The 27,383-nt window shown below is 47.9% G+C and overlaps 1 protein-coding gene across 1 annotated transcript in view; it reads left to right on the top strand.

Moving 5' to 3' along the window:
• Window positions 1-27,383, top strand: part of PIEZO1 (piezo type mechanosensitive ion channel component 1 (Er blood group)) — a 122,847-nt gene that overhangs the window by 59,969 nt on the left and 35,495 nt on the right. The window contains exons 3-13 of the mRNA XM_082229234.1: window positions 4,154-4,276; window positions 9,436-9,478; window positions 9,939-10,077; window positions 17,023-17,194; window positions 18,100-18,313; window positions 20,806-20,977; window positions 21,851-21,934; window positions 23,125-23,209; window positions 25,439-25,539; window positions 26,241-26,501; window positions 27,126-27,237. Of these exons, the coding sequence (XP_082085360.1) occupies window positions 4,154-4,276; window positions 9,436-9,478; window positions 9,939-10,077; window positions 17,023-17,194; window positions 18,100-18,313; window positions 20,806-20,977; window positions 21,851-21,934; window positions 23,125-23,209; window positions 25,439-25,539; window positions 26,241-26,501; window positions 27,126-27,237 (1,506 nt within the window). The remainder of the gene's footprint in view (window positions 1-4,153; window positions 4,277-9,435; window positions 9,479-9,938; window positions 10,078-17,022; window positions 17,195-18,099; window positions 18,314-20,805; window positions 20,978-21,850; window positions 21,935-23,124; window positions 23,210-25,438; window positions 25,540-26,240; window positions 26,502-27,125; window positions 27,238-27,383) is intronic.

The raw sequence follows: 27,383 nt of genomic DNA, 5'->3' as shown, positions 1-27,383 counted from the left end.
TGTGTGCAGTCTAAAAAGGAAATAATTTATCATGCAAACAGTAAAACAAGAACTCAGGCTAAAACATTGAAACGGCAGTATAAAAATAAGTAAAAATGTATCAAAGTAAATATAACAGAAATTTAGAGGATTAAAAGGACATAAAAACAGTATCTAAAGTTATGAATCAGACAAAGCCTGGGCAGGGTTTGAAAAAGAAAGCCTTTTAAAGAACACTTTGGTGCCAGGGGCTCCTACATTGTGCGTGTGTGTGCTCGCGTGAGCGTGCACTTTTATCATAGCTGTACAAATCCTGCTGAATGCTTGAGATCTGGGAGTTTTTTCTGTTTGCACCAAGGTCCCAAGTGTTACAGCAAGAGAGTCCACTCCCCCTTGGGCTCAAAAGAGCCCTCCAGATTTCTTTGGATTACAACTCCCATCAACCACAGCTAGCATTCAAATTGCCCTCAGACATCTATTTCGGCCCTTTCAGTTGGGATTAAAATGTTCTCTGCAACCAAGGAGCAATGAAAGGAATCTACCAGTTTCATTTTGTATCCTTTTTATTTTTGCCTTCACCTCCCCTTCCTTCCTGAAATAAATTCAGTGTTACATCTTAACATTAGCAGTACAGATTGTGCCTGGGAAGTTAACCAACTTTGTTCTCGCATAACTGGTGGGGTATTTTACTAAGAGGTTTCTACTATCCTTGTAAATGATTTCTTTTGCTGGCTGGCTAGGAAGTGCTAAATTGTAGCAATCTGATAAAGCTGGCCTTTATAAAGGTTTGAATATCTTTGACACCCCCTCCAAAAAACAATCTCCATCACACACACCACATCAAACTAGGTTTGCAAATAAGTTCACAAAAGTTACTAGTCCACATGACTACATTGCCTATCTGTGGTGTCTTAAGGAAAAAAACAAAGGCAACTAGGTAATGGATGTTTACAGTTCTACCCATGATACAGACAGGAGGGCAGAGAGGCTTCAGTGGCTTCAGTCACAGTGCCTAGATTCAGACGTAACACTAAACCATGGCTTGAGCACTATGAGAATGAACATGGCCTTCCTCCTTGGGCCTGCCTGCTCCCCCTCCTCCTTGCACGCCCTAGACCGTTTAATATTTAACTATGGTTCTTGAATGCAAGTAGTTTTATAAACTAAGGTTTGAAGTTGGCTTGTTTCCAAGAACTGTGGTTAAGTTTCACAGGCTTAGGCTTGGGATGAGACACTAAACCGCAATTAATCTAGAATGGAAATGACAGCTTCCAAGCTCCTCATTGTGGCTGAGCTGGGGGTGGGCACAAGCCTGGAGAGGGGAGGCTAGACTCATAACAATAAAACTATGGTAAACCTGCCCAGTGTGTCTGCATATATACTGAGATGCGGCAGCACATCCTGGTGTCCTGTCTTTTTTTGCCTGTTTTGTGACAATTTCAGCATCAAGCCACCTTCCAAGTGCTGTTCTGTTCTGCTTTCTCCCTCTCTCTGCCACTGGTAAAGTATATTTAGGAACAAGTGGTGGTGGGGGTGTGTGTGTGAATAGTGCTAAAGAGGGCATCTTCGAGTCTCCTTCCTTTTGTGGTCTCCCCTCTCCCCAGTCTAGGCGGATTGGTGGTTGTCTTGTCCTGCCGCTGCTCCCTGGAGTGTTGAGGCCAGTGTTTAAAATTATAACCTGGTTTTTGTTCTATTCATAGCTGTTGGGCTGTGAAATGATTAACCAAGAGATCTCAAAATGAAGCTGGACTTCTGTACCTGGAAAGGGAAAGGGGCGTATGCAGGGTGGGAAAAGTTCAAGACGCTGAATATCCTGCTGTGTATATTGCAGATTTCACAATTACGACTGGCATGGAATATAAATCAAATAAAACAACAAAGTTTGCGAACTAGGTACACATTTTCCACGCAAAAGAGAAAAAGTCGCAAAGAGAATGGAAGAAAGTTACGGTAGTTTGCAGACTTATCAGGCTATTGTCCCACTTTAATATTTTAGGGCAGGGTGCTAAGTCTAGCCGAAACAATCTCTGTGAATTTTGGGGGCACCAAGGACCCTCCTATCTTGTTACGCACGCAAGAGATTCTGTCTATCTGCTGCGCTCTGCTATGGAGTGTTGATTTCTTTGCTAGTGCCAATGTCTAAGCTTTGCTGCACCAGCCCTGCAGTGTGAATGGTGATGAGGCTCTTCCTAGGAAATAAATTTGGTGGCAGAGAAGTTCCCCTAGCCTAGATCTTGAGTGCTGTATTTGTTTGTTGTTATGGGGCTGAAAGTACTGTACTTTGTGGGGTGGGGTGCAAAGCTCTTTCTGTTGGCCAAAGAACGACACTAAATACATTACCGTCCAGAAGCACTGGGAAGAAATTCTCATCCAAGCAGGCTTAAAGTAGCAGGGGAGATAAACTGTCTACTGCGTAGTTCTTAATCACCAGCAATGTATGACTGGTGGGTGTGCTGGTCTCTGGACTTTGTTACAGTGGTACCTTGGGTTAATTCGTTCTGGAGGTCCATTCTTAACCTGAAACTGTTCTTAACCTGAAGCACCACTTTAGCTAATGGGGCCTCCCGCTGCTGCCACGCCGCCGGAGCACGATTTCTGTTCTCATCCTGAAGCAAAGTTCTTAATCCGAGGTACTATTTCTGGGTTAGCAGAGTCTGTAACCTGCAGCGCCTATAACTTGAAGCGTCTGTAACCTGAGGTACCACTCTACTGTACTTTAAGTAATGCCTCTTGCAAGTGGTCAGAAATCTTATTCTTCATTAAGGGTTTGTGCAAATCCAGTTGATGCATTGTGTTTGGATCTCCTGGGTAGCTTGCATTTTGTACCAGGTGAAGGATGGACCGATGGTTTGACTCAGTATGAGCCAGCGTTATACATTGAAGAATTAAAGCATGAGTTTTGTAGCCGTAGAAGGAAGGGGAATACCATTAGGGCGTCAAGGCCAGTTCTCCACCGAGGGTGGAATCCTTCACACATCGGACCCTTTTTCTATTCGGCTCCCTCCTCTCCAATGGCCCTACATTGTGCCTCTTGCCTCTCCGACATTGAACAGATCCATAACTGGAACCACCACTAATGGCTCTACCTGTTTAAATATTTCATGCCATCTGAGCCTCCCTCCCTCGAAAGAGCTAGAAAGCAAACTTACGGTAAAAAAGAAGGAAAGAAAGTGAAGATTTTTTGGAAGGGCTGCTCCCCTCCTCTCGGGCAGCTGCCAGTGGTCCCCTCTAGGGATACTCTGAATGGCTGAAGGAGAGTCTTCTCTCTCTCTTTTTTTCCAGTCTGGAGAGGAAAATGTGAGCTCTCCTCTCCCCACCCCCTTGCGCCTTCCCCCGCCTCCCCGCCCCATCCCCTGCCGGCAGCGTCCTTAGATTTATGAGGCGTATGCGAGGAGCACAGGGGGCTTAGCAGCATCTGGTGGAAGATCTGACTCTGGCCATTCCTTGCAAGAGATCTCGTTGGAATTTTCCAGCTGTGGGCCGCAAGGTGAGCAGCCAGCAACCCAGAGGGGTCCTGGCCAGAGCTGCACGGAGCTGCATCATTGTACAGCAAGTGCCCTCCTCCTTCTCTTGGGATGGCCACGGTGGGGTGGACCCTGCTGGCTTAACTCCTGGCTCCGTGTAGGCCAAGTCTCCATGATTCAGGGTCCTCCAAGCCTATTACAACCCTATCCAGGGTCTCGACAAACCCTCTACACTCCTGGGCAGTCATTGAAAACAGTAGGCAGTAGGCTTATTTAGACCCTGGAGGGCTGCCATACATGGTTGGTGGGCTGTGCTGAGCCTGGAAGGTCATGAGGTGTACAGGCCTGGCTGAGGCCAGTGGGACAGATTAAAGGAGGAGAACCTGGCCTCAGAGGAAAAACAAGAGTTTTGTGGCATCTTCAAGACTAACAGATTTATTGTGGCATAAGCTTTCAGGCAGTAAAGCAGTTGTGGGAAACTCCATCTTCCATCAGCTCCAGGCCAGGTATGATGAGAGAGTTGTGGTCCAGCAACCTCAGGAGGGGCAAACGTTCCTCAGGCTTGGAGTAGAGCCTCTCTTTTTTTTTGACAGATGCATAGTGTTATCCTCAATGGGCAAACGCATGCCCATAGAAATCTGCCTGATAATGCACACCCATTGCTTCTGAGCACTTTGAAATAGCTCTTGCTTTTCTGCTTTGTCCTGCAGGTCACACAGGGCGTCTCCTCCGAGCCCTCTTGGGAACCAGCATCCTTTTCCTCCTTGCCCATTTGGTTTTCCAGATATGCCTGTACACCATCCCCACCTTGGACCAGCTACTGGGACACAATTGTGAGTACCTTGTTCCTTCTGCTTCTCTTGGGATGTTGCCATCGAGAAAGACATAGACCGCTTCCAGCTGACCTGTTTACTGAGCATTCATCCCGGTCTGTTTGCACAAAGCTGGTGGTTTAGCTGTATGATGTTGGCTGTTTATGGAACATTCATTCTGATTTATATGTGGGGACGTTATATGGTGTCACGTCAGGCAATTGTTATCCCACGCTTTCTAGTGCACTTTCCTTACCACAAAAGTCCTTTTTTACTTTAATTGCACAATGTGAATTTGCCAGTATGCAAATTGAATCCTTCCTGCAAAATAGCAGAATTCTGGGAGCAGCTTTAGAGCAGAAGTAAATGTTACAAGAGAAGTGCAGGTTTGGGAACTGTGTAATGGTGATGCTGTGGGCTGGGGGGAGGTGCATTTGCCAGGAGTGAATTAATGGGCACGAGTCACCACAGCTCTTTTTTTTTAAATGCTCTCTTCCAACTGAGCTCCAAAACTGGATTGGGGGGGGGCGATATTTAAGGCAGAATATGCAGGCATGCTAAGAGTTTTTAAGCATCTTCCTGGCCCCCAGACTTGGCTGTCCCTCCCTTGCAAGTACCTGCTGCATTCTTGTTGTGGCCAGGCATTTGCTGTGATAATATTAACTCCTGCTCTTAAAAAATCATTGTAGAGCAAATGTTATGCTTTTGCATCCCAAATATACATGTATTTTGCTTTGCAGCAGATTAGAAGAACCCTGTTCCTCTGCTTTTCGTTTGCACATTTTGTTTGTACCTGGCTGTGCAACAATTCCCCTTCTTGTTTTCTGTTTTCTGCTTTCTTTGTTTGCTGTTATCTAAAACTTGTTTTGTAATTTCCCTGTGCCTGAATCTTTTCAGACATAGCGGTAATGCTGTATGCTGTTGTTTTCTTTGTTAAAATCAATACATTTTTTTTTGTAAAGAACTTTGTTCCCATCACAGCCCTCCAGCCTCTTAGGGAAAAATGCCACCCTGATGCCTGGCTCCAAATGCTTTGACTGGTGGTGACACTTTGGTTTATGAAGCTATTTACAAGTGGTTGTAAAAGAGGAGACCCGGGAAGACTGGGTCTGACCCTGAGCATGGCTGGAATGCGAGGCCTGTGATCCCCTGGCCCTTCTGTTTTTCTTGACATCTTTCTCTGCCAACTGCATGCAGAGTCTGCTGGGGTATGCGTGCCGGGCTGGGGGGATTAGGTGGGGCTGTCTGGCAAGCAGCGTGTTCTCTCTCTCTCTCTTTCTGCACAATGGAATCGGAGGCATCAAGGAATGTTCCCTGTATGGAAATCCAGCCTGGACAGCTTCTCCTCTCCTTCTCTGGATGGAACAACTTCGCCTGTCAGAACTTAATTTGTCACTTGTGATGCTCAGGAAATGGAACTTCTCTCCCAACAGAAAGTTTTGAAATTGATGGCCTGTTGTGGTTGGGTTTTTTTTTTGAGAACTCCAATTTTGAGATGAAACATGATGGCTTTTCAAGGTTGATCACAGCTGTTCATTGGTCCCAGAAACATCTCAGCACACTCTGCTCTGCTCTCTTTGTTTCTGCTGAGATTCTTAAACAGGACAAGTTTTTTCATCTTCTCTGCCTCCTCGGCATCAGGCCTATAAAATAAGTGGCTCCACACAAGCTGAGCCCATTCACCCAGCCCCAGAATAGTGCTGCTCCTTTCCTGTTCTCTGCTTTTCACCTTCTCATAGCAGTTCCTTTGGAAGAGCTGCCTCCAAGCTTTCGTAACCCTGGGCTTAGTCTGCTGGCGCTGACCCCTTTTCCTGGCGGGCTTCCCTTCTGGATTCCCCAGACCTGATAAGATGAAAAGCTTAGGTGGTTCCCCCCACAAATAGAACAAGGGGGCTGGGGAAAGGGTGTAGAAAGAGCCCAGGCTGTGTTTGCTGCCTTCCAGACCCTGAACTTGCATGCATCACAGGTTGCAGAGCTGAGCTTCCTTACAACCTTCACAGGTAGCTCAGTTGGTTAGAGCACTGTGGTGATAACACCAAGGTTGCAGGTTCAATCCCTGTATGGAGCAGCTGCATATTCCTGCATTGCAGGGGGTTGAAGTAGAAGATCCTCAGGGTCCCTTCCAACTCTACAGTTTTGTGATACTGTATTTTGGGAAGGTGGCTCCATTTCAAATGACGGCACTTTGCTTGTGAGGTACCGAAGCAGGCTTAGCTTTGAAGTGATGTTCAAACATCTCATCCTTGAACTTCTTTGTTTTGATTCTTAAAACATTTAGCAGAAGAGGAAGAAATAGAATAGAAAGACAGAGAAAACAGTTTCATTTCTGAAGGAATATAACCAAGGCACACTGGATCATGTTTGTGCGGAAGGAAATCTAGGAAAAGAGAAAACTAGATTACAAGCCACATCTCTGCACACATCTGATAAGTCACTTCTCCAAAGACCTGAAATATCCGTTGATTATACTCAAGGATTTCATTATTTATTTATTTATACCCCGTCTATCTGGCTGTGTTTCCCCAGCTACTCTGGGTGGCTTCCAACTAGCAGCCTCATATTCGGTGGTGCTTAGGGAGTCTCAGAAACTGGAAAATCAGTACAGTTTCGAGATCAGTGGTTAAAAATCAGTGCAGTTTTGAAAGGGTTGGTCTGCCATCTTGATTCAATATGGTGTCCTATTGTATGCAAACTTAGATGGAAACTTGCTTCTTGATCTCAAGAACCTTTGTGCAAATTTTAGTTATGAAAGTCTAATAAGTGTCCAAATGCATAGCAAGCCAACAACTTTTCCAAAATATATAGTAGAGTCTGAGGGGGCGCATAAAGATGTTAAAAAGCATCGGGGAGAGAATCGCACCCTGAGGCACTCCACACACCAAGGAGTGGCGGGATGACAGTTCCCCCCCAAGCGCCACCCTCTGTCCCCGACCAGAGAGAAACGAGCGCAGCCATTGAAGGACTGTGCCCTGGATCCCCACGTCGGCGAGGCGGTGGTCCAGAAGTTCGTGATCGACCATGTCGAAAGCTGCTGACAGATCTAGAAGAATCAGCAGCCCCGACCCGCCTCGATCCAGCTGTCTACGAAGATCATCTGTTAGGGCGACCAGAGCCGTCTCGGTCCCATGACCAGCGCGGAAGCCGGACTGGAATGGATCCAGAGCCGATGTTTCATCCAGAAACCTACCAAGCTGTTCAGCAACCGCTCTCTCAATCACCTTACCCAGGAATGGAAGATTCGAAACTGGGCGGTAATTGGATAGATCTAAGGGATCTAATGATGTTTTCTTTAAGAGCGGACGCACCACTGCCTCCTTCAGTTCCCCTGGGAATGTCCCAGTGCCAAGGGACAAATTGATGATATCCCCCAGGGGGGCCCGCACCTCGTCTGGACATGCTCTAATCAGCCAAGATGGGCACGGGTCGAGAGGACAAGTGGTGGGCTTTCCAGCTCGGAGGAGTCTGTCCACATCGGCTGGGGATATCCGGTCAAAGTGGTCCAATACTGGACCCGAGGACTAAACAACAACAACAACAAACCACCTTTCCAAAAACAAACAAATCAGGAAATGGATTGTTGATCTTAGTAGTCAGTAATATTCCCTTAATTTGGAAGGGGAGGTCTATGCATCCTATTATTTCACAGATCTTGATGAACCACTCATTCTGTTTATTCCAGCAGCTATGCATGCAAATGAATGCTTTAAAAACAAATCAGGCCATCAGATATATAATACCTCAGCTTTATACTTTTATTGCCTTTCAATCTCAGCCAGCAAACCACCGTATATAGAGATAATTTTAAATAGAAACCTTGAAATCTTTTTTTCAAATCAAAATGTCCTATTCTAGCAAAACACCCTCCCACAGCTCTCCACACCTTGCCAGGGCTAATCCAGCCCTCACCAACCTGAGGTCCTCCCTCCAGGTATTTTGGACTACAGCTCGCAACAACTCCAGCCAATTTAGAACCAGTAGATAATCTGAAAGTTGCATTCTGTGCCAGATACCAAAGTATGTGTTTCTACCGCATGCTTGCAAGAAAATGAAATGGAGGGAACTTTAAAAAGATGATTGGGCGGGGGCCCACACTCTGTTTCTCCCCACTGGCATCCTTATTTATAATTTTCATCAGATTCCAATGCTTGTTATCCCATTCAGTTGATATGTACCGTACCAGCTAACATCCTTCGCAGATGTTCCCTCCCTTATCAGTTGTGATAATTTAAGCAGTCCTGCTGGCCTGAGAGTCGTGTTCTGAAGAATTTCTGTATTATCTTGCTTTGTTTACTCAAACATGGTTTAGAGGTGGTACTCCTTGTAAGAGTGAAGCAACATCCAATGTATCTTTCAGCCCTCTGTGAACTTCATCCACCAGAGATGGTCTTTTACGTGCCATTGCTTGTTTCTGGCATCTCAAAGGAAGTTAGGAGCTTCTGATCTTTTTCAGCTCATTCCCACCCCTGATTCACCTCTTGAACATGGAGACAAGCAGGCAGTTGATTTCAGTTCAGGAGTGGTCATCTCAGCCCGTGAAGATAGAAATAGAATCCTCAAGTTATTTTAATTATTGGCTGGCACTTGCTTGCACATGGGGCTGCCCTTGAAGATGACTCAGAAACTTCAATTGGTCCAAAGTGCAGCGGACAGATTTCTGGCTGAGATTTTGTTTAGATCTTGTATAGCCCCTGTTTTGAAGCAGCTGTACTAGTTGACTGTTCTTTTTGGGGGACTCATTAAAGGTGCTCATGCTGGTGTTGAAATCCCTAAATGACGTAGGCCCCAAATATCTGAAACACTACCGCCTTCGCTGCAGATCATCTCAGATGCTAAGATCAACGAAGGAGGCCCCTTCTTGGTAGTTTCTTCACTGTCAGCAGCTTGGGAGTGGTGGCAGCCTGGGAAAGGGTCTTCTCTGTGGCAGCCCCTACAGAGGGTGCATCTGACATCTTCATTGTACAGCTTCTGGCAAATGCTGAAGACTCACCTCTTTACCCTGGCCTTTGACGCTTGAAGTGCATATTTTTAGGACCCACCTTATTTTGGGTGGCTGTAAGTTGTTTTAAACTCTTTTTAATATTGTGCTTTAATTGTTGTAAGCTGCCTTGTGACCTTTGGGTGAAGTACAGGTTGATGATGATAATGGCAGCTAATGGACTCTATTTTCCTTCTCTTTTCAGGCAGCACATGGGAAACTCTTGCACAGCACATTGGAGTCACCAGGTAAGGGTATAGAGGAGAAAGGTGAGGGCAAATCCTTTTAGAGCTGCATCCCTTGGGCCACCCACTGCAGCATGCCCCTTGGGAAGATGCGTAGGCAGAGAGACTGAGTGTGGAACTGAACTGAAACTGGGAAGTCATGGGGAAGAGGGCATGGAAGCTCAGTGTTCTGTTCCAGCCCTCCATATGTTGCTGGACTGCAGCTCCCATCATGCCTCACTACTGGTCATGCTGGCTGGGGCTGGTGGGAGTTGGAGTTGCACAACATCTGGAGGGCCACAGGTTCCCCTTCTCTGCTTTTGGGGCTTGGAAAGCAGGTTCTGCTGCCAGCTTTTGGGTGAGCCTTGTTTGCTTTTGCACCATGTATTGCTAGCCTGTGCCACAGACCAAAGCCTGGCCCACCTGTGGCATATAATGCAGCCTCAGCACTTTCAGGATTTACCACTCCTCTTTTAACTTCCAGGCTGGACTTGAACGATATCCCCAACTCGGTGCGCTTGGTGGCCCCCGACCTCGGGATTCTGCTGGTCTCTGCCATCTGCCTTGGTGTTTGCAGCCGCCTGGAGCCAGCGAGTCACCCATCAGAATCCTGCCCTGAACAGGTGTGTGTGTGTGTGAGAGAGAGAGAGAGAAAGAGAGAGAGGCTGCTAACCGTTGAGGTGCCTCACCATACCTATTGCAGCACAATACGTTGCAGTAGGGCAGACACAAATGTGGAGAGTGTCCTGTTTGTGTGTTTCCCATCAGGGCAACCGGTTGGCCGCTGTGAGAACAGGATGCTGAGCTAGGTGGGTCTTTGGCCTGATCCAGCACCCAGGCTCTTCCAGGTTTTCCTTTCAGTTTTCTAAGGGCTCATCCACACTTCCGCTTGCACTGTGCCTAGAAAGCACGGGTCTGAGCTGTTTTCCCCTTGCTCCACACATTTCCAAGGGAGAGAACTGCTGTTTAGCCATAGATCAGAACAGATGGCAGTCCGGGAAAAACTCAAATTGCTGTTTGCTTTGATTGAGCGCTAAAGAGAGGCTTTCCCCGAGGAAGCAGTGAGATGAGAGGAAGTGTGGATAAGCCCTAAGTGTGCATTTGCTCTTCTGTCTGCTTCTCCTTTCCCTGCTTTGGGATAGCAGGGTCACCCCAAAACATTTTGCTAACGGAGGTGAAGGACAAGATGGTGCTGCCACCCTCCACACGGCCTGATGGGGAGGAGGGCAGGCTGTGTGGCAAACACTGCCCCCCAGCACCTTGCCTTCACTGGCTACCTCGCTCTCCCTAATGGTAGGACCAGCTCCCGGTGGGATACAGTGCTCATTTTCTTTCTCCACATTCAGTCTTGCTAAGCTTAACTCAGAGTAGACCCAATGAATTTAATGAATCCAACCTACTCTTGTTCAACAAGCCTTCTGTAAGTGAAACTTAATTGAACGCCACTCTTGTGTTCCAATGATTCTGTGACTAGATAGACCTCTTGGCTCTTCCTTGTGTTCTCATTAGCATCATCCTGCTCTTGCCAGGATTCTTCACGCCTCCTCTCTCTCTCCCCCCCCCCCGCCATTAGCTCCGGAGGAGTGCAGGAGGGGGAGAGAGAGAGAGAGACTGACTTTCCTGGCACCTCAAACTGTGACTCACCCACCTCGAGGGCAGGTTTCCCACATCTGCCCCAGTGGATGAGCAACTTTTGCCGTTCCCAAGTTGCCATAGAGACTCCCTAACAAAACACCGGGACTCAACAGAGGCCTTTCTATGCAGGGCTGCTGTGAGATCTCCGAGGATAAGATTCAGCAGTGTGGAGGGTGGGCAGCAAGTTGCCACCTGCCTGCTGGCACTTATTGCTGCTTGGCGCCCAATTAGTGCAGGGCCAGGCTCAGGAGTGTCCCCATGCCCTGCCCAGGGCTGAGACAGGCATGGCAAGGAAAGGGTCACGTGTGTGTCTTTTTGTGTCAAAATCAGATGGGCAGTAGAGCTGGAAAAGAGAAATCAGTGATGTAGAGTTTCCCCAGTGATTGTTAAGTGAAAGGCTTCTCCCCACTTTATTTTTTTTTTGCTGATGGAAGGGTCTCTCCAGAGAAAGGACTCACATCAGGAAAGTGGGGAAAAGATGGGGCTAAGCAAAGTTGGGAAAGCAATAAAACTGCAAGCACATTTGCAAAGCAAAGTAGGGTTTGGTATGGCTTCAAACTGGATGGGGGACCACATGTTAAGATGCAGGAGGTCAATAGCTCTCAGGGTCCCTTCCAACGCTACGATTCTATGATTCTAAGAGCTCTTTGCATGAATGGGAGAGTAGAAGAATGGGTGCAAAACAGGAGTGGGGTGCCTTTTTTCAACCCTAGGGCTGCACCCCTTAATGGGCAACTTTCTGGGATCAGAGGCAAACAGTGGGTGAAGCTATGGACATAAAGGAAACCTTTGTACAGTAGGCCCTCTCTGGCTTCTGTTTGGAGAAGCAACCATCATTATAGGAGTTCAGGGACATATTCCAGCCAGGCAAAATCACTCAGTGAGGAGTGTGACCTGGGGAAAGGAGGCATGGCAAGATCCTGGAGGACCAGGAAGGGAGTCTTGGAGGGCTCCATATGGTCCCTGGGCTTGAGTTTCTCCCACCCCTGGTGTAAAGGAAGATGAGGCAGGAAGTGGAATTGGGAGACTTGAGAGAGAGAGAATTGGAAAGGGAGGGTGCCTCCACACAGCACTTTTTCATGGACTTAGCACTGCTCACGCTTCCAAATTTTTAATAGCATCCACATTATGTAACCCTCATCAAAATGCCATGCCATATCCCTAACCCCCATCCAGATTTTCCATTTCTGTGTTAGCTCATTTTTTTTGTTATACTTACTGGGTTTTTCACAGAAATGGAAAATCCAGATTAAAAGGGAAGATAATATGAGGTGGCGTTTTGATGGGGACGATGCAGTGTGGATGCTGCTCAGAGCACTCATGTGCAGGTGGCGCCAAGTCCCCAATGAGCTGCCACGTGGAAGTGCCTGTAATGTTACTTGCTGTTCTTCATCCCTCAAAATGGCAGGGGAAATACGACCATCCATTCCTCCTCCTTCCATCCCCAGCATGAAGTTGACCCATTGAATGCAAAGTAGGACTCCTGCGTTTAAAACATTTTAATGTATTTGTTTGTGGAAGTTTACGGACCTCTCTAGTACAGAAGTTTTGGAGCAGTGTACAACATGTTTAACAACACATTATATAAAAATCTTGCTCTACCTAGCTATCTATCAAATAAAAACCAAACCTTTCCAGACCAGAAAAATTGAATACCAGGCTGCATTGCTATTCCCCAAAGGCTTGCCTTGAAATAAACTTTTGAAACACCTGCAAACTGTTGGTGCATGTCACACCATATTGATTTCATCTTCCATTTTTATTTATTTATGGCATTTATATTCCACTTCTCCTCTAAGGAGCTCAAGGTGGTGTACATGGTTCTCTTCCTCCCCCTTTAGTCCTGTGAGGTAGGCTAGGCTGAGAGACTGTGACTGGCCCAAGGTCACCCAATGACTTTCATGGCTGAGCAGGGATTTGAACCCTGGTCTCCTAAGGTCCTGGTCCAACACACTTACCACTACACCACATTGGCTCTCTCCAGAGTGTCGGTGCCACTAAATGTTTTCTATGTAGTAACTGTCAAGCAGACCTTTGGAATATCTGGCACCACCAGGAGGACCTCTGGAATGAGAGAGCGCCCTTAGCACCCCCAGAGCAGGGTGTTTTTTATTAAGCCAAGACAAGCAAACAGAGTGGTGGTTTGGGAGAGGGAAGAGGGCTGGGCTATTGTTTTCAGCAAGTTCCTCTTTTCTTGGCCAAGGAATACATGAAGGTAATAAACACACAGGAGTCTGCTCTGAGCATGTGCAGAGAGCATTCCCTCCACTATCTTGAACACACTTGGGTTTGGAGAGGGTTTGAAGGCACAGCTTGAGCCAGTGTGGTGTAGTGGTTAAGAGTGGTAATCTGGTGAACCAGATTTGCGTCTCCGCTCCTTCACATGCAGCTGCTGGGTGACCTTGGGCCAGTCACACTTCTTTGAAGTCTCTCAGCCTCACTCACCTCACAGAGTGTTTGTTGTGGGGGAGGAAGGGAAAGGAGATTGTTAGCCGCTTTGAGACTCCTTCGGGTAGTGATAAAGTGGGATATCAAATCCAAACTCTTCTTCTTCTTCTAACCCTTTGCACCCATCAGGAACAGTCTTGGGGTCCCAGGCTGGGCCCCTCACTGGCTTCCCCCTGCCATGGGGCTCATTGCTTCTTGGTATGGAGAGGGCATTCTCCTTCCCCCTTCCTATCGCTCCTGCTTTTCCCTCTCTGCCTCTCCCTGCTCCTAGCTTTAGCAAATGCCGAGCTAAAGCTGGAAACTCTGAGGTCAGGCTGCCTTGTGCAGGGCCCTTTCCGCTGGACTCTCCAAGGGGGAGGGGGAATTCTCTGCTTTGTACATTTTCGGCACAATTGATCTGGGCCGGACTTGGAGCCCGTGGCCGAAGTGCGTCCAGCAACGGAGGAGGTGGGGCCAAATACCTTTTCTGTGAAAGCCACATTAGGCTGGAAAATCGCTCGGGCGTCGTCAGGAACCCAGTCTGGGCAGCCAAGAAAAACAGGCCTTTTACGGAATGCGCTTTCCAAAGCGGCTAATGAAACAAACAAGGCCAGGTGGTGGGTCAGGGGGCAGGCGGCAGGCTTGGTGGGTGGGGGGAAAGCCTGGCTCCAGCAGAGAGCTCTGGATGCTCTGCATGTCTCTGGGGAACTGCTTGGGCCGCCAGAGGCATCCATAGCAGGGCTGGGAGGGATGCACAAACACCATTGCCCCGTCGTCACAAGGCTCATGAAACTGGGAGACGGGTCAACTGCTGCCGGCCCCCGGTGGCTTTACTTGTTGGTTTACAAACAGATATATCACACCTTTCTGTCAATGGTTCTCAAGGCAACTTGTAGCAAAAGTTTAAAAATAGCCAGTCAGTTTAAAGTAGCAACAGCATAAGAATAGCCAACTGGGGTGGGGTACACACCAAATAAGCACAGCCCCCAATGACTAAAATGCAATCCTATTCGTTTGTTTGTTTTTGTTTCTGGATTTATGGATCACTTCCGATGAAGCAATTTAACCATTAAAAAATCATTATGTAACAGCGATTAAGATGATTTCATATCCAAAACAATTCTATGCATAATCACTCTGTTTGACGGTGGAACGGACTCCCTTGGAAGGTGGTGGAGGCTCCTGGAGGTTTTTTAACAGAGATTGGATGGCCACCTGTTAAGGATTCTTTAGCTAGGATTCCTAGGGTCCCTTCCAGCTCTTCAGTTCTACGATTCTATACTGATGTGGAAGGAAGCATCACTGACTTTGGCGGGTCTTCCTTCTGGGTAGACCTGCACATGGTTGTGCTGCCACCCAGTTAAATTTAGCACAGGGGATTTCTTCAGAAGCCACGCTCTGGCTGCTGATCAGAAGGCAAGGAGGGAAGCAGGCTTACAGACCACTCGAGGGAGGACCTTTCACATTCCCGCGGCCTCTCCATCCAGTCCCTGGGGGCTGCTGCGGGTGTTACCGTTATTACAGGGAGATCAAGTGTCATTTTGTCCTGATCTTGTTCTCAGGGGAATGTAAGCGATCCCTCTAAGCAGGTTTGTTTTCCCTGGCAAGGCTGTGCTAGGCAGAGATGGGTTGGGGTATCTAATTCCCAGGCCTCAGCTATGCTTCAGTTGCCTCTACAACCATTGCTCAGTGTGGGGCTGGTCCTGTTTCTGCACTCTGCCCTTGCACCCTTCCAAGAAATTACTTCTCTGTTTTAGAGAGATCCGTGGCTCTGCATGGCAGGATACGTTACTGGTGTAATATTTTGACATATAATCTCATGAACATAAATAAGCCTGTATATAAGACTGTCCTGTTAAAAGCCTGAGAAGAGCCCTGCTGGATCAGACCCTGCTCCCACAGTTTCTAACCAGTTGCCTTTGGGAACTCCACAATCAGCACCTGAGTGGAAGAGCACTCTCTCTCTCTCCCCACTTGTGATAGCCAGAAAGTGGCATTCCGAGACATATACCGCCTCTGACAAATCATGCAGTTACATTTTATTTCAGAGTGCATTCTCTCCCCCCCAAAAAAAACCCCCACAAGTGTGTGCTCAGTTGATTTTGTGCCTCTGCCGTTGCATTGTGCAGAGACAAAAACTGGCCTTCTCTTGATGCTGTTGCTGAATTCTAAGCAGAGTTTTGCCTGTGTGTTCTAAATACCAAGTTATCTGCAGCTCTGGCCCTACTCCATAAAGATCAAGGGTTTAATTTCTCAGTGACTCAACGAGCTTGTCCATCAGTAATGGTTCCCACGCTGCAGCTTTCTGGGTGTGGGTGTTTGTTTCCTCTTCCGGAATTCCACTACTGTACATTTTGCTTCTACCAGTAAGCAACTTAGGGGCCTTTCCAGACTGGTGGGATTTTTTGCCGGTGCATTCTGCAGCATGTCACATGCCGGTGCAATAATAATGCAGTTGTGGTGGATTTATACCAGACCATCCGCACATTGTTCCACTTTATTAGTTCTGTGATGCTTCCCCCATGTTACCACATTGTTTCTATGTGGAGGGACGCTCTGGAGCTATAGCGTAAGAAAAGCAAGAAAAACAATAAACAAACCCCAGAACATCTGCAGTATGAAAAGTTACAGGATTTCAGCAGTAAGTTGTGGGGTATTCCTGCCCTGAAACTGTTGAAGGTGCAAAAAAAGCATTGAAAGAAGAAGAAGAGGAGTTTGGATTTGATATCCCGCTTTATCACTACCCAAAGGAGTCTCAAAGCGGCTAACATTCTCCTTTCCCTTCCTCCCCCACAACAAACACTCTGTGAGGTGAGTGGGGCTGAGAGACTACAAAGAAGTGTGACTGGCCCAAGGTCACCCAGCAGCTGCATGTGGAGGAGCAGAGAAGCGAACCCGGTTCCCCAGATTACAAGACTACTGCTCTTAACCACTACACCACACTGGCTCGAGGGATTGCATATAATCGCGCTGATAACCACAAATCACAATGCATGCACAATAAAACAGATGTCTGGAGAGACCGCAAGACATCCCCCCAGTGCAATCTTCAGAGCAATGCAGCTCTAAAGAAACTGCTTTGGGCTCTTCTGTGTACTGCAAAGGCTTGAGGGCCACATTAACCCTTTGCCAGTCCACATGCCAGTATTGGGTTTGGTCAGAAGTGAGTGTGGCCACTCTCCTGTGTATACACACAGGGTGCACACTCATGCACAGCCCCCTCCTGCTCAAGTGATCTGTGCAAATCAGTTGCTGTCCCATCCCTGCTCATCCACCTAAAGACCAGATCGGAAGCAATTTGCCTCCCCACCTGGATACTGGCTGGGGGGGACAGATTTAAACCTCTCTCTCCCCAACCCCATGTCTGCTTAAAAATTACATTTTTGTTGGCACCACTGACTGGAGGAGCAGTAAGCTTTGTGTAGGGGACTGTGTCAGGCTAGTTGCTGGTGAGCCACGCTTGGTGTTGTGGCATCTGGTTTGTAATCACATTTTCCCCCCTTCAGGAAGAAGCAGCTGTGGATGGAGATGAGTCAAAGCCTCCAGGAGCAGCCCATGCACCGGCCGAGGCCTCCCCAAGGCACCAAGCACGGCTGGCTGCCCGCCTCCGGGTAACTGCACACTGGCTCTTGATGGCCGTCGGGAAAATCCTGGCTATTGTGCTGCTAGCGCTGGCAGGTAGGTGTCCAGTGGGGAGCAGAATGGGACTCACCCTCATTTAGGGATTTGGGGTGGGGGGAGAGAAATTGGATCTCATTTTTGTGTTTAAAAGCTAATCTACCTGATTTGCACTTTCTGAAACAATGTACAAGCCAAAACACAGCTGTCCTTCAACATTTGCACTTCTATGAATTTTGCAGTGGAGTTCTCCAGCAAAGTACAGTTGAACCTCGGATCCCAAACGCCTCCGTTTTGGAACGTTTCAGCTCCCAAATGCCCCAAACCCGGAAGTAAATGCTCTGGTTTTCAAATGTTTTTTGGAAGCTGAATATCCAACACGGCTTCTGCTTGAGTGCAGGAAGCTCCTGCAGCCAATCGGAAGCCATGCTGCAGTTGTCAAACATTTTGGAAGCCAAACGGGCTTCTGGAACAGACTGTGTTCAACAATCGAGGTTTGACTGTAACGCATATTAAAAATCATTTAGGTGAAGCCTAAAAAAAGTATTCAAAGGTTCCTATATTTGGGGAAATACTAAGGGAAATAAGCTTTGAAAAAATATTAATTTGAGGCAAAATTTCATGAAGTGCGAATATTAGAAGAAACTTGCACTGAAATGCTGATAAACATTTTCCACAGGACTTTTTGCATTTTACAGTCAGGACAGACTCCAAAGGGGATTAAGAAGCTTTTTCTCCCCCGTGCAAACTTTGTAACCCCCACCCCCCAAAAAAAGGTACATGTAGAAATGGAAGGAGACATAGGTGGAGTGTACACATGCCTCTGTTTCTGTGGGAAATAGCTTTGTGCTGGGTCAGGCCCTGCTCAATACTGGAATGCAGAGCTCACCCCCTCAGTTCCAAAGCAGTTCCTTGCAACCCGCTGTATGCCAATAATCTTTGCTGCCTCCTTGTTTGCATCCTAGGGATCACCTTGCCCTCCGCTTTCTCCAGTGTGTACTACCTGCTCTTTGTCGGCCTCTGCACCTGGTGGGCCTGCCACTTCCCCGTCAGCCGCCTGGCTTTCAACACCTTGTGTGTCATGGTGGACGTCTTTGCCGGAGGCCACCTCATCTGCCTCTATGGTTATCAGACCCCCTTCATCCAGAGCGTCCTTCCACCCACTGGCCTCTGGGCACGGTAAGTGCGCGATAGTTGTGAATGGCCTGGGGGAGGTGGAGAGTAGGATGCCAGGATTGTGTCCGTGATGCTCAGCTAGTAGAGCTGTGTGTGGTTTGCAGTGAATCAAGTCCCAATTGCCTAACAGCATCAACTAAAACTCCCGCCCCACCCTTCAAAAAATCAGGTTGCTGAAAGAGAACATACATGTATGATATCTGGTGTACAGTAGGCAACATGGTGGGGGGGTGCATCTCAATTAAGCCTGTGGGGGGTCCCCAATCTTGATGCACTGAATGGGCAGGTGAAAGAGCCTAGCAGGCTCAAGGCAGGTGTCGGATGGCTTGGCTCTTCCTCTCAACTAAAGCATGAAGATTTCCCATTGCTAGGCAAGTTTGGTGCAAGTTTCATTCTAGGGTGTCCATCCACTTCCACTCTCTACCCCTTCCAACCTGAGGCAGCTAGGGAGCCACAAGGATTGCCTGGGAGAATCCAGCCCATTCAGTTTTTTATCTCTCTTTCCAAACATTTTGAAAGTTGAGGAGCCAGACCGAAGTGGAATTGGAGCAACCTGGAGACCTGTTTGCAGTCTCCTTTGAACCAGTTTCCCCTTCCCACACGCCATTATTGTTGATCTCAGGGGCCCACGGTGCTCAGGGATTAACCACACAGAGCCCAACAGATTGAGAAGGACTCTTAGCCACACCTATGCAACCAGAGAAAAGACTTCCTTCTCTTTGAAAGCCAGGATCAAAGCAGAGAGCTTTCACTTCGGTCACTTTGAACCTCCTGAGCCTGGGCATCTCTGTAAGATGGGCTGCAGGTGTCTGCTGCCCTTTCTATACTCCTTGCCAGGTTTCCCGTGGGAAAGTCCTTTTTGCTGGCCAGTCTGGGGCAGTTTCCCATCTCATTCTTTGCAACCTTACCTGTGGCTTTTGTGGTGCATTGCCAGCAAACAATACATTTGAGAAAGCGAATGCTTTTGAAAAGATAGCAAAGAAACATTCACTGCATACCTATTTTTTACAGCCTTATGAAGTTTCTACCTTGCAAGTCCTTTTGATCCTAGGAGAGGCATGGCATGGAAGAAGTCATGGTTACCAGCATGCTTTGTGGGTGGGCAGTATCTGTCACTAGCCCTGGAGCAGGGAGACAACTTAGTTTCCCACCTTGATTTTTAAGCCTTAGGGCAGCATTTCCCAACCTTGGGCCTCCAGCTGTGTTTGGACTACAACTCCCATAATCCTCAGCTAGCAAGACCAGTGGTCAGGGATGATGGGAATTGTAATTCGAAAACAGCTGGAGGCCCAAGGTTGGGAAACACTGCCTTAGGGTGACCATAGCTCAGGGTCATAGCTCCTGCTTTGTATACAGCAGATCCCAGGTTCGGTCCCTGACATCTGCAGTTAAAACAGGGATGGGGCAACATTGGTGCCCCCCCCATCCAGATCTTGTTGGACTCCAGTTTCTGCCAGCTCCAACCAGCATGGCCCATGGGAGCTGGTTTCCAAAAACAGATGGAGGACTGTAGGTTCCCCATCTCTGGGTTAAAAGCATTGAACAGGTAGCAGGTGGTAGAAACCCCTTTCTCCCTGAGAACCTGGAGAGCTGCTGCTAGCCAGAGTGGGCACTGTTGACCTGGTATGCCAGCTTCCCATGTCTCATAAGAACATAAGAAGAGTCTGCTGGATCAGACCAATGCCCATCTAGTTCAGCATACTGGTAGCACAGTGACCAGCCAGATGTGTGTGGGAAAACAGCAAGCAGAACATGAGCACAAGAGAGCACTCTCCCCACCCCTGGCTTCCAGCAACTGGTCCCCTGATAGTTTCCATTTACTGTTTCCAAACATTTTCATGTGTCTTGTCTCCCAAATGGGGAGCCACCCCACCCCTTAAAATTAATAGTTGAGTGAGTGAGGCTTCGGATCTCCAGCATCCATGGGAGCATCAAAATACCAAAGTTTTCTCCTGCTGGCACTGCCAACTAGTGATACTGCCTTCCCCCATATATGTCCACATTGTTCTACAGAACTGGCAGTGTTACAGCTTTGGACCCCTCTGACCAGTGACATCAGGCAGACACCTTCTCTGAACTCCTTCCAGCGCCTGCTAAAAGCATTTTTGTTTAGACAAGGCTATCCAGACATGCAGAATGTTGGCGTGTGTTTTAATCTGTTTTAAATCTATCCCTGATTTTAATTGTTTCTTAATGTTCTAGTTAGTTGTTTTTAACTGTTTTTATCAATGATTTTATGGTGTCATTCTTTTCGTAAACTGCTTTGAGATTTTCTTTACAACCAAGGGGTGTATGAATTTTATGAAATAAATATAACAAAATAAACAAACGAGTGCCAGCAGCTGGGACGGAATCCCCTTGTGAATTTAGCTGTGGTGATTCTGGAGCTGCTTTTGGAGTTGGTCACTAGAGGGGTTTTTTGGGGTGGGGGAGCTGGCCTAACATCTGGGTGTTGTGGAGCCTTGCCACTGCTTTCATCCTCCGTTCCCCTGTAGATTGTTTGGTTTGAAGGCCATCGTCCTCCACGTGGGCTGTAGCAAGCCCAATGCGCTGCTCCTGAACGTCAGTCTCCCCTGGCCTGTCTACGTCAACCCGGGGATCCTCCTGCTGCTGTATTATGTCCTGGCCACCCTGGTGAAGCTCCGCAGGTCACACTTTTATACACAGGTGAGCCGTGCTGGACTGGTGTTGCTGCCTGTCTGGACACTCTCCTCCCTGTTAGGGATGGGGGAGAAATTTGTTTGTCTCAGCTGCCTTGATTTTCTTGCAACAGACCCAGTGCAGAAGAAAGAAAGCTCCAGTGGCATTCTTGGGTGGGTGTTTCAATAACCACAAAAAGGGACAAATGGAAATAGGGGCATTTGTTTATGTGCAGTACAGCACTGGTTAAGAGCTCTGACCTGGATCTTTCACATTCAGATATCCAACTTGGCCTTAAACCTCCTGGACAGCATTAAAGAAGGTGCTGTCTCTAAGCCTCAGTCCTCACCAGCTATAACTTGGGGGAGTCCTGCTTTGCTCAGTGGCAGAACACCTGCTTTGCATGCCAAAGATCCTAGGTTCGATCTCCAGCATCTCCAGGAAGGGCACAGAGAGACCTCAGCCTGGAAGCACTGGAGAGCTGCTGCCAGTCTGGGTAGATGATGCTGAGCTACATTGAGTAATGGTCCCATTTGGGATAAGGCAGCTTCTTATTTTCTATGAGCCCTTTATTCCAAATCATGAGGACTAGACTGTTTTTGAAGGAAGGGGTTCAGTTCAGTGGTAGAGCTATGAAAACTCTGTAGGTATTTATTATTCTGAATGTGACGGTTGTACCTGTGGAAGAAGTTTTGAGCAGGGATCTGGGTGTACTTAGTCCACTCCACGATCTGAAAATCACCCACATATCAATGAGGGGTTGGACTGGCTGGGTTTTTTGCTAGGGACTGGGGAAGCCAGCCCAGGGTTGCCAGGATCATTCCTTCCTTCCACTTAAAATAGCACAGTCCCAGTGGCATTCTTATTTCCTTTATTTTGCTTTTGTAAAAACAAAAACAGAGAGAGGCCTCAAGCACAACATCCGAGTTTCTGGAGCTGGAGAACTGGTCCACAGACCAAGATGGCTTGGCAGAAGATGCTAAGGTGAGGTGCCCACAGGGTGGCTGTGTGAGGTGGCTGGGACTGCTAAGGCTCGCTGGTGACAAAGGGAAAATGAGCCCCCAAAGGCTCAGGAGCCAGGCCTTGAGCAGATGCGGGGCTTGCTACTCCTTGGCACTGGGAAGCGGGGAAAGGAACGAGAACTGCACCACCTCAAACTGCAGGTAGGGAATCATATATGTTTTTAATGCCCTCCTACATAGAGCCTTTGGGACGCGGGTGGCGCTGTGGTCTAAACCACAGAGCCTAGGGCTTGCCGATCAGAAGGTCAGTGGTTCGAATCCCTGTGACGGGGTGAGCTCCCGTTGCTTGGTCCCAGCTCCTGCCAACCTAGTAGTTCGAAAGCACGTCAATGTGCAAGTAGATAAATAGGTACCTCTCCGGCGAGAAGGTAAACGGCGTTTCTGTGCGCTGCCCTGGTTTGCCAGAAGCGGCTTAGTCATGACCCGGAAGCTGTCTGAGGACAAACGCCGGCTCCTTTGGCCAGTAAAGCGAGATGGGCGCCGCAACCCCAGAGTTGTCTGCGACTGGACATAATGGTCAGGGGTCCTTTTACATAGAACTTTTAAAAAAGCCAAGAGAGAGACGGACTTCCCTTCAAACAGAAAACTAGCACAATTGAGAGCAGACAGAACTATAATTTTTGTCTCTGACATGGTAGTTTTTGTTGTTGTTTGCAGAAATCAATCCAGTGAATATGATTGGTATTATTGTTGCTGTCAGTCCATAAATTGATTATGTCCTGTCCTCCAACTTGTAATGCATTTCCTTTGCATTGAAACGAATGGGGAGGGATAAAAAAACAGCCAGATAATGTATGTAATTAATTGCATAAATTACATAAGCTACATAATTTCACCCCAGTAAACAGTGAGACAAATAAGTTATTGGCAGAAGACGAACTGCAGCAGAACAGAAACAGAGCAGCATGGGACGAATACAGGGCAAGGCGATGTCTTCTTACATCCCTGCCCACAATAGATTGGTTAAGCCTTTAAGGTGCCACAAGATTCTGAGGTTTATCTGCTGTGACGCGTTGACATGGCTGCACCTCTGGAACGTGCCCTCCTTATCCTGATGCTTCCAAGCTCTGAGCTGCTTGCTGAACTATCCAGATGTTGATGCCTGTTGAATGTCCATTTGCCTCAACAATTTTATCCTGCTTTCTTCTACAGCCAATGCTGACTTCTGAGACAGAGGCATCTGGTGCTGATGCTGAGGATTGCACTGTGCATGTCCTTGGGGAGACTGGGCCACCAGGTAAGGGTTGCAGCTGTGCTCTGGTGAGCCAAGGAGGCTGCAGGGACTGTTCTGCACTGCTTTTTCTGAATTCAGAGCAGTTTGCAAAATTTTCTTCCTACCTACCTTTGTATATTCCTCCCTTTTTGCCAACTTATTCATTCTCTTAACTACACACTGTCTGCAATGGCTGCGTAGCACAGGATCAGATGGCGGAAAGGGAACATCCAGCCCAACTGTCCCTTGAAAGGCAGAACCCTCTTGCTCCAAACCCTGCCTGAGCTGATCAGCCTAGCCTATCAGCCACCCAGGTCTCTGTCAGAGGGTAGTTGCAAAGCGCAAGGAGGCTTGAAGATCAAATGTCTCATTAGATGGCATTTGCATGTGAGCCAAGCCTCCTGCTAAGAAGAGATGGTAAATGATCCCTGTGATCTATCCCCAGTAGTCAGTCGGAGGGGCTCAGAGTGATTTGGAAGCACCTGCTTGTAGTCATGTGTATCAAGTGAAGCAGATCTGTCTGGGATGGGAAACCCATGTGGAAATTGCTCTGAACTCCATGGAGGAAGGACCATATATCAGTGTAATGCACAGTAAAATATGGTTGGTCAGGTTCAGAATGGAAGCAGAATTCACCCACTGAGGTTTTTTTAATGGGAGATAAAGTTATCAGAAGCTGCTAGCTGCAATTCCCCCTCCACTGCCAATGGCAGTAAGCCTCTGAATGCCAGTTACTGGGATTCACCAGAGTGTTGCTGCTGCACTCGGCTCCTGTTTGTGGACTTTGCCCTGGGGCATCTGGTTGGCCGTAATGAAAACAAGATACTGGACTAGCTGGGCCTTTGGCCTTACCCAGCTCCAGGCTCTTGTTCTGTACTTAGTGGAAGTCCGTTCCAGACAAACTGTTTGTTGAGCATTCATAGAATCATAGAATCATAGAATCATAGAGTTGGAAGAGACCACAAGGACCTTCGAGTCCAACCCCCTGCCAAGCAGGAAACACCATCAGAGCACTCCTGACATATGGTTGTCAAGCCTCAGCTTAAAGACCTCCAAAGAAGGAGACTCCACCACACTCCTTGGCAGCAAATTCCACTGTCAAACAGCTCTTACTGTCAGGAAGTTCTTCCTAATGTTTAGGTGGAATCTTCTTTCTTGTAGTTTGGATCCATTGCTCCGTGTCCGCTTCTCTGGAGCAGCAGAAAACAACCTTTCTCCCTCCTCTATATGACATCCTTTTATATATTTGAACATGGCCATCATATCACCCCTTAACCTCCTCTTCTCCAAGCTAAACATGCCCAGCTCCCTTAGCCGTTCCTCATAAGGCATCGTTTCCAGGCCTTTGACCAGTTTGGTTGCCCTCCTCTGGACACGTTCCAGTTTGTCAGTGTCCTTCTTCAAGCAAACATTATCCCACACTTTCCAGTGCATTTTCCCGACACTTTCCTTGTCACAAAAAGTCCAGTTTTTTGCAGGACCTGCAAATCAACTCTCAACTGCATAACTTGCATTTGCTGTCATGTAACTGAATCCGACCCAAAACACTGAAACAGTCTGGAAGCACCCCCAGTCTTTGCTGCTGGTGGTGTGGGCCCTTGGCTCTACTCGACAGTTCCTGGTGTCCTCAGGTTAAGAGACTGGAAGGCAATGTCCTTCTCTGAGCTCATCCTGAAAACTGCTTTTGGCACTGAGCGTAGGTGTGGGAGTTTGCTGCGTAGGCTGCTTACCTGGCATTAAACTGTCCTGGAATCACCTGGGACTGGGTTGGCATGAGGCAGTGCTTCCTCCTGGTGGTTAGAAGGCAGCACTGCAGGCACAGCACTGCTTCTCTTGCATTGGTAACCTGCCCTGATTTCTTGGGAATAAAAGTGCTCCTTGCAAGCTCATGGCCCAGGTGTGTGTAATCCCAGTCTAGCTCTGGAAAACAACACACAAGATCTGGCTCCAAAGGCTGGAGTTTTTCTGACTTTTCTGAGGCCTGGATCCTTCCTGCTCTGATTTTCACATTGCCCCGTCCACACTGGGTTATCTAGCACATAAGAACGCCCTGCAGGATCAGGCCAGTGGCTGATGTCTTGAAGTGGTCCTCGAAGACCCTCAGCAATTTTCAGGTGGTCCATGGGGTGAGGGGCAGGGAGAAAGTTTGGGAACCACTGTTGTACCCCATTTGAAGATTTTCTAAAAATTTAAGCGGTTTCTAAATGAATGAATGAATGAATGAACAATGCCCTCAAAATCCCTCCTTTGTAGCCACCAGGAAAAAGGAGCACCGCAAGGAGAAGCTGCTGCTGCATTCCCTGGGCCATGTCATCATGAACCAGAGTTATGTTTGTGCCCTCATTGCTATGATGGTAAGAAGCAGGGGCACCTGGGCCATGCACTGGGAGACGCTGGGGTGGAGGGGTCAAAGGAGGACAGCAGCAAGATGCACGGGGGGCAGAGGGGGTTGGTGGAAAGAGGGAACAGGACTCGAGAACTGCTCTTGACGCAGCAAGCACTTAATCACAATGAACCTCCCCCTTGTAGTTTTTGTTTTTTTAAAAGAATTATTCCAGCCGCACCCACTTCTTCCACTTCAGAATACATATGCTAAAATCCTGCAATATGAGATTACAAAGCAGGAACTAAAGAGTCGTGCCAGAAGGAGAGTTGCATAGCAGGCGGATGGAGTGTTTTATCTTTTGCATTTGCATAAGTAATAATTCAGAACTGGAATTTGTCTCTGTGAATTTCTGCCTGAGGTTCCCTGCACTGCCAAGTTAATTTCCTATGTGATAGGCATTGATAATGTAAAATCCTGTGGTGGTCCTGGTTGGGTCGCCGTCCCCCCAGCAAAATATCATTATTATTCCTGCCCGTGTGGCCAAGGAACTCCTGGCATCTTTATCTATTTTGCACAAGGTCATGCATTTATCTCTTTCCAGGCCATGCATCTGCCTTTTCCAGCTATACCAGTTTTCCAAAGCAGCAGACAATGAATTAAAGCAATAAATCTTCAGTAGTGCCATATATAGCACATGGCAGAGACTCTTTTGCTTTCCCTTCCTTGCAGGTGTGGAGCATCACCTATCACAGCTGGCTGACGTTTGTGCTGCTGCTCTGGGCTTGCCTCATCTGGATCGTTCGGAGCAGGCACCACTTTGCCATGCTGTGCTCGCCCTTCATCCTGCTCTACGGCATCGCCCTCTGCAGCCTCCAGTATGTTTGGGGCATGGACCTAGAACCAGAGCTGCCCACCAAGGTTGGCTTTATGCCCCTGCAGCAGCTGGGGCTGGTGCGGTATGTTCACCCCTGTCTGCACCTGGGAGCCAAGGTAGGCACCATTTGTGCACCATCTCTGTACTTTAAGTGTCTGTGTGTGTCTCCAGCCTTTCTCTCTCCTTCTTTTCTGCTTTCTCCCCTCTCTTTTCCCACCGTTGGGGCTCTGTATTGCTGAAAGTGGCGTTGGTGTTGTCCTGTGTCTACCTTTGTGCCACAAGATGCTGAAACAGGAGACTTTTCTCCTGTGGTCCCCAGGAGAAAATCTTGTCCTTCCATGATGTTCTTGCACAGGAGTGGGAAGCCTGTGGTCCTCCAATTCCAATCAGCCCCAACTCCAATCAGACTCCAACTCCAATCAGCCCCAGCTGCAGCCAGTAGGAAGGGCTGATGGGAGTTGTAGTCCAGCAATTTATGGAGGCTCACGGGCTTCCAATTCCAGCACAGCCAGCTCAGGACACTGCAGTGATGCTTGTGCTTGGAATCAGCACTGATCTGTGACAAAACCTAAGTGCAGGAAAGGCCCTTATTCCCCCAGTTTGTGTTTCCCCCCTGAATTTCCCCCTAATGACTTTCTACACCTGTCCTGTTGTTCTGGAATGGAAACCCAACACTTTGGAGGAAGACTGTTCCCTTGCATGAGGACTCTAACCCACTGCCTCCGCCTCTTTGCCTGCAGCTCCTTTTCACCCTGACCTTCTGGCTCCTGGTGAGGCAATTCGTGAAGGAGAAGCTGCTGAAGAAGAAGCAACGGCCTGCCCCCTTGGTGGAGGTGACAGTTTCAGACTCAGGTGAGAATGCAAGTGCCAAGACCAGCAGGTCAGTTGGCCTTAGTTTTTGTTCAATTCTTCATAAACTAACTAACCCTATTCTGCTCGTAAACGGGACCCCAGTGGTCCTCCCACCCAGATTACAGACCAGATTGACACCCGTTTAG

Source organism: Podarcis vaucheri (genome assembly GCF_965113315.1).
Source record: "Podarcis vaucheri genome assembly, chromosome: 7".
NCBI classification, from domain to species: Eukaryota; Metazoa; Chordata; class Lepidosauria; order Squamata; family Lacertidae; genus Podarcis; species Podarcis vaucheri.
This window is presented reverse-complemented; position numbering and strand designations above follow the sequence as displayed.